The sequence below is a fragment of the Coffea arabica genome, chromosome 8c (assembly GCF_036785885.1).
Source record: "Coffea arabica cultivar ET-39 chromosome 8c, Coffea Arabica ET-39 HiFi, whole genome shotgun sequence".
Lineage (NCBI taxonomy): Eukaryota > Viridiplantae > Streptophyta > Magnoliopsida > Gentianales > Rubiaceae > Coffea > Coffea arabica.
Genome location: NC_092325.1, coordinates 10,134,735 through 10,140,837, shown reverse-complemented (window position 1 = coordinate 10,140,837; position 6,103 = coordinate 10,134,735). Strand labels below are relative to the sequence as shown.

Genomic DNA, 6,103 nt, shown 5'->3' with positions numbered 1-6,103 from the left:
GAGCAGTGATTAACGGGCGTACCTTGATCACCGACATAGTAAGGAGGGGTTGACTGTCATCGCTTGTTTGGCAGTTATAACCTATTTATTGATAAATAATTGAAATTGCTTGTGCATCGATGATCAATTAGGTGAACCATTGTTGAAATTATTCCTTGGCTAGATCTTTAATTAATATTACCTTGATTTTAGTGAATTGCCATTTGACTTTTAGTTACCTACTTTATTTTATTTTTAATTGTTTTCTTGTTTTAATTGATTTAGGCCTTTAATTATTGTTACTCTAAATTCAGTGAATTGTTGTTTAATTTCTAGTTAGTTATTTATTTTTATTTTCTTATTTGAATTTATTTGATTGTCATCGTTCCTACAAAATCACCCCCTGTGTTACTTTGGATTTGTTAAGAGACAAATATACCCAATCCCTGAAGATACGACCCTACTTGCCCTGTTTACAAATTCATAATTATTTGTGAAAAAAATCATCCCATTCGGGTATATCGGATCAAGCAAACTCTTCGGGAACAGGGTGAATCAAGTAACTCATTGCACACCTAGAGTCCTTGCTCTAATACTTGGAATTGGATTTTGGTCATTTTAACTAGCAATTAGGTTTAATTTTATTATTGTACAGGTTTCGACACCTTGTCAATTTTTGGCACCGTTGCCGGGGACTAGCGTTATTATTTGTTTCTTTTTAAATTCATTTTTTATCTAACTTTCTAGTGCTTTTCAAGTATATGCCTTGTTCTTCTCGTACAGGTGAATTAATCTTCAACCCCGAGGTAGAGAAGACCGCGCGTAGGACAAGAAAAGAGACCAGATAGCTCAGAGAGGAGCACTCTAGTGCTGCATCTCAGAGAACTGAGTCAGAAGCTGAACCAACAGATTCGTTTGGTGACATTTTGAGTGACTCTGACCAGGAGGAAGGCACCATGGCTAATGCACGAACATTAAGGGAGTTGGCTGCACCTGATTTAAATTAGCAGCCTTTATGTATTACTTTCCCCACCTTAAATGATAAAACTCCATTTGAACTAAAATCTGGTCTAATTCATCTTCTACCATCTTTTCATGATTTACCAAGTGAGGAGTCTTATAAGCATTTGCAAGAGTTTGATGTCGTGTGTAACAGTATGAAGCCCCCGAGTATTACAGAAGAGCAAATAAAAATGAGGGCATTCCCTTTTTCTTTGAAAGATTCTGCAAAGGACTGGCCGTACTACTTGCCACCAGGTAGTATCACCACGTGGGACCAATTAAGAAAAAATGTTTAGATAAATATTTTCTTGAGTCCAGGGCTGCAAGTCTAAGGAAAGAAATTTGCGGGATCAAGCAGCACCCAGGGAGTCACTCTATCAGTATTGGGAGCGGTTTAAGAAGTTGTGCATCAAATGCCCCCAGCACCAGATAAGTGAGCAGTTGCTCATACAGTATTTTTATGAGGAGCTCCTTTTCAAGGACAGGAGCATAATTGATGCTGCAAGTGGAGGGGTATTGGTGAACAAAATCCCTTGGGAAGCATGGGAGTTAATTGAGGGAATGGCAGATAATTCACAGCAATTCGGTACGAGGGAGGATGTCCCAATACGCAAGGTGAATGAGGTAGAGACATCCTCCATCCAGCAGTAAATTTCTGAATTGACATCTTTCATGCGACAATTAGCAGTAGGAAGTGCCTCACAGGTCAAGGTGTGTGGGATTTGCACTGGTATGGGTCACTCTATGGACATGTGTCCAATAATGCAAGAGGAGGGTGCAGAGCAAGTGAACATGGTAGGTCACGCGCTCGCGCCAAGAAGGCCCTTTAACCCCTATTCAAGAATCTACAACCCTGGTTGGAGGGACCACCCTAACCTCAGCTATGGAGGGAACAGACAGACTAATTTTGTGCCAAATAAGCAACCAGGGTACCAGCAGCAGTACCAACCCCGACCACCTTCGCCCCCGAGCTCTGGTTCATCTTTAGAGGAGATGATGAAGCAACTACTTGCTAATCAACAAAAGGCGGACTCCGAAAGGCAGGACATAAGAAATCAGATGAATCAAATGGCCAAAACAATCAATCGCTTGGAGTCCCAAGTGCAAGGTAAATTACCGTTTCAGCCTGAATTGAACCCGAAGAATGTAAGCGCGATGACCCTAAGGAGCGGGAAGGAAATTCAGGAGCCTAAGCCTGTGATCCCTAAGGACAAGGATGAGGAAAAAATCGAAAATGAGCTTGAGAGGGAGGACAGCAATGGTGCAAATCCAAAGGTATTTCCAAACCTAATAATTACAGTAAACTAACCCGCTTCCTTTCTCTAACAGGTTGGAAAAATCGAAAAAGCAAGATAAGGAGAAGGAGATCTTGGAGGTGTTTCACAAGGTAGAGATAAATATCCCTCTGTTAGACACAATCAAACAAGTACCGAAGTATGCCAAGTTTCTAAGGGACTTGTGTGCCAACCGAAAGCGGTTGAGGGGAGATGAAAGGGTCATTGTTGGGGAGAATGTGTCAGCGGTCCTGCAGAGAAAGTTTCCACCAAAGTGCGGGGACTCAGGTATGTTTACTATTCCCTGTAGGATAGGCAACACTGTGATTAGAAGGGCCATGTTGGATCTGGAAGCATCAATTAATGTCATGCCTAAATCTATATATGCTTCTCTAAAACTATGTCCATTAAAAGAAATTGGGATAATCATTCAATTAGCTGATCGAACTAATGCATATTCTGATGGGTTAGTTGAAGATGTGTTGGTAAAAGTTAATGATTTGATGTTTCCAACTGATTTTTATGTACTTGATATGGATGATGATCACTCACCCGATCCCTTATCTTTGTTATTAGGTAGACCCTTTATGAGTACAGTACAAAAAAAAATTAATGTTAATAAGGGTATCTTGTCTATGGAGTTTGATGGAAAAATTGTGCATTTTAATATCTTTGATACTATGAAATATCCCTCAAACTCTAACTTTAACTCTGTTTTTTCTGTGAGTGCTGTTGACCCTGCGATGCAGGAAGTATTTAAAACTGTTGGCAGGGATGAATTGGAGGTTGCTTTGACCAAGCACCTCAAGTTGGAGACAACTCCTGAGGTGGAGTAGAGTGAAGATTTAAAATGCACAATAGGGGCATTATACTCATTGCCAACCTCCACAAAAAGGTACGAAATTTCACCTATATTCATTCCCGAACCTCACCAAAGGGTATTACCATCGGTGGTGCAGGCACCCGTATTGGAGTTGAAACCCCTGCCGGAACATTTGAAATATGCATATCTGGGCGACAATGAAACACTTCCGGTAATTATCTCAGCTGCATTCTTGAAAACTTAGGAGGAGAAGTTGATCCAAGTCCTTAGAGAGCATAAAAAGGTGATAGGTTGGACCATCGCAGACATCAAGGGGATCAGCCCCTCCATCTGTATGCACCGGATTAGGTTGGAAGAGGATGCCAAACTCGTACGGCAGACTCAAAGAAGGCTCAACCCCCTTATGATGGAAGTGGTAAAGAAAGAAATTTTAAAATTGCTAGATGTGGGGATTATTTTTGCAATATCAGATAGATCCTGGGTGAACCCGGTTCAGGTAGTTCCAAAGAAGTCAGGAGTGACGGTGGAAGCCAACCAAACTGGTGAACTTGTGCCAGTGCGCAAACCCACGGGATGGAGGCAGTGTATTGACTACCGTAGGCTGAATGCCGCCACCAAAAATGACCATTTCCCTCTCCCTTTCATTGACCAAATGGTTGAACGTTTAGTTTGTAGGGTTTACTATTGCTTTTTGGATGGATTTTCAGGATATTTTCAGATAGCAATTGCACCAGAGGATCAAGAGAAGACAACCTTCACGTGCCCGTTCGGGACCTTCACATACAAACGGATGCCATTCGGATTGTGCAATGCACCTGCAACATTCAAGAGGTGTATGATAAACATTTTCTCTGAATATGTAGAGAAAATAATTGAGATTTTCATGGACGATTTCAGTGTGTATGGTGATAGTTTTGATACATGTCTAAATAACCTGAGATTGATCTTGTTAAGATGTATAGAGACTAACTCGTGTTTAATTGGGAAAAATGTCATTTTATAGTTGAACATGGGATAGTTTTGGGTCATATTGTATCTTCTAAAGGTATCGAGGTCGACAAGGCTAAAATAGATATTATATCTGCCTTACCTTACCTCGCGAGTGTGCGGGAGGTGCGTTCTTTTTTTGGACATGCAGGTTTGTATCGAAAGTTCATCAAGAATTTTTCAAAAATTGGAGCCCCGTTGTTCCAACTTTTACAAAAATATGTGACCTTTGAGTTCGATGACAAGTGTGAGAAAGCTTTCGACAAATTGAAAGAGCTATTGACCTCACCCCCGATCATCCAACCCCCCGATTGGAGTTTGCTATTTGAGATTATGTGCAATGCTAGTGATCATGCTGTGGGGGCTGTATTGGGGCAAAGATTAGGAAAGGCAACTCACGTCATCCACTACTGAGAATGAGTTTCTTGCGGTTATTTTTGCTTTAGAAAAATTTAGGTCATACTTGTTAGGTGCTAAAGTTTTTGTATTTTCTAATCATACAGCATTAAGGTACCTAATGACCAAGAAGGATGCAAAATCGAGGCTTATCAGGTGGATATTGCTACTACAGGAATTTGACTTGGAGATAAGGGATAAAAGGGGCTCAGAGAACTAGTAGCCGACCACTTGAGTCACATACTAGTGGGAGAGGAGAACGAACCATTGAAGGATGCATTCCCTGAAGAGCATTTATTTTCTTTAAATTCTCAATTACCTTGGTATGCTGATTTAGTCAATTATCTAGTAACGGGTAATTTTCCTGCAGGTTGGCCAAAATCGAAAAGGGATAAATTGAAGAGCGACACCAAGTATTTCATCTGGGATGATCCGTACTTGTGAAAGAGATGTGCAGATCAAGTGATGAGGAGATGTGTAAGTGAGGCTGGATTTTAATCGATTTTAACTTTTTGTCATACTTTTGCTTGTGGATGTCATTTTGGACCCAAGAGAATAGCTCATAAGGTATTGGAAAGTGGATTTTATTGGCCTTCTCTGTTTAACGATGCGTATGTATTTTGTAAGTCTTGTGATCGTTGTCAACGGGTAGGTAATATTGCCCGTAGGGATTATATGTCCCAAGTTCCGTTAATTTTTGTCAAAATTTTTGATGTGTGGGGTATAGATTTCATGGGGCCTTTTTCTACTTCCTTTGGTTTCGCGTATATTTTGTTGGTGGTCGATTACGTGTCTAAATGGGTTGAGGCTAAGGCCACCCGAACTAATGATTCGAAAGTGATTGCAGATTTTATCAGGTCTAATATTTTTGTGCGTTTTGGGATGCCAAGGACCATTGTCAGTGACAGGGAAACACATTTCTGCAATAAAATCATAGCTGCGTTGTTTCGGAAGTATGGTGTACTCTACAGGGTTTCAATGTCATACCACCCTCAGACCAATGGTCAAGCAGAGGTATCGAATCGGGAAATCAAGTCCATCTTGGAGAAAATGGTGCACCCCGATAGGAAAGATTGGAGTCAACAGTTGGAAAATGCACTCTAGGCCTATCGGACGGCGTACAAGACTCCTATAGGGATGTCACCGTACAGGTTGGTATTTGGAAAGCTGTGTCACCTTCCAGTGGAGTTCGAGCACAAGGCCTTTTGGCCGATAAAACAATGCAACATGAACCTAGAAGAGGCCGGTGCCCAACGAAAGTTGGATTTGTAAGAACTGGAGGAGATCTGGAACGAAGCCTACGAAAATGTACTAATTTACAAGGAGAGGAGCCGAGCATTTCATGACCAACAGATCTCTAGAAAAACCTTTGAACTGGGTCAGAAGGTCCTCCTGTACCAATCCAGGCTTAAATTCTTCCTAGGTAAGTTACGCTCTCGTTGGATTGGACCTTTTATTGTTACTCATGTCTTTCCCTATGGTGTAGTTGAAGTTCAGAGTGCTAAGACAGATAATAAATTTGTGGTGAATGGACACCGTCTCAAACATTTTTACGAAGATTTTCCAAGTGGAGAAGTGGAGACGATATGTCTAGCCGCACCATCGTGTCCTAATCAGTGACACTTTACCATGTCTAGCCAAA

At 41.1% G+C, this 6,103-nt stretch overlaps 1 protein-coding gene across 1 annotated transcript; it reads left to right on the top strand.

Annotated features, from left to right (window-relative positions):
- Positions 1 to 1,653: 1,653 nt before the first annotated feature.
- Positions 1,654 to 5,565, top strand: LOC140013361 (uncharacterized). Its single transcript, XM_072062628.1, has 5 exons — positions 1,654 to 2,256; positions 2,330 to 2,740; positions 3,005 to 3,082; positions 3,323 to 3,662; positions 5,114 to 5,565. Exons 1-5 carry the CDS (start codon positions 1,654 to 1,656, stop codon positions 5,563 to 5,565), a joined length of 1,884 nt encoding a protein of 627 aa, XP_071918729.1.
- The last annotated feature ends 538 nt before the right edge of the window (positions 5,566 to 6,103 follow it).

Coding starts and splice junctions, on each gene's coding strand:
- LOC140013361 (XM_072062628.1), top strand. CDS start 1,654: ATGCGACAATTAGCAGTAGGAAGTGCCTCACAGGTCAAGGTGTGTGGG. Junction 2,257..2,329: donor GCAATGGTGCAAATCCAAAG/GTATTTCCAAAC, acceptor AAATCGAAAAAG/CAAGATAAGGAGAAGGAGAT. Junction 2,741..3,004: donor GGTTAGTTGAAGATGTGTTG/GTAAAAGTTAAT, acceptor CCTGCGATGCAG/GAAGTATTTAAAACTGTTGG.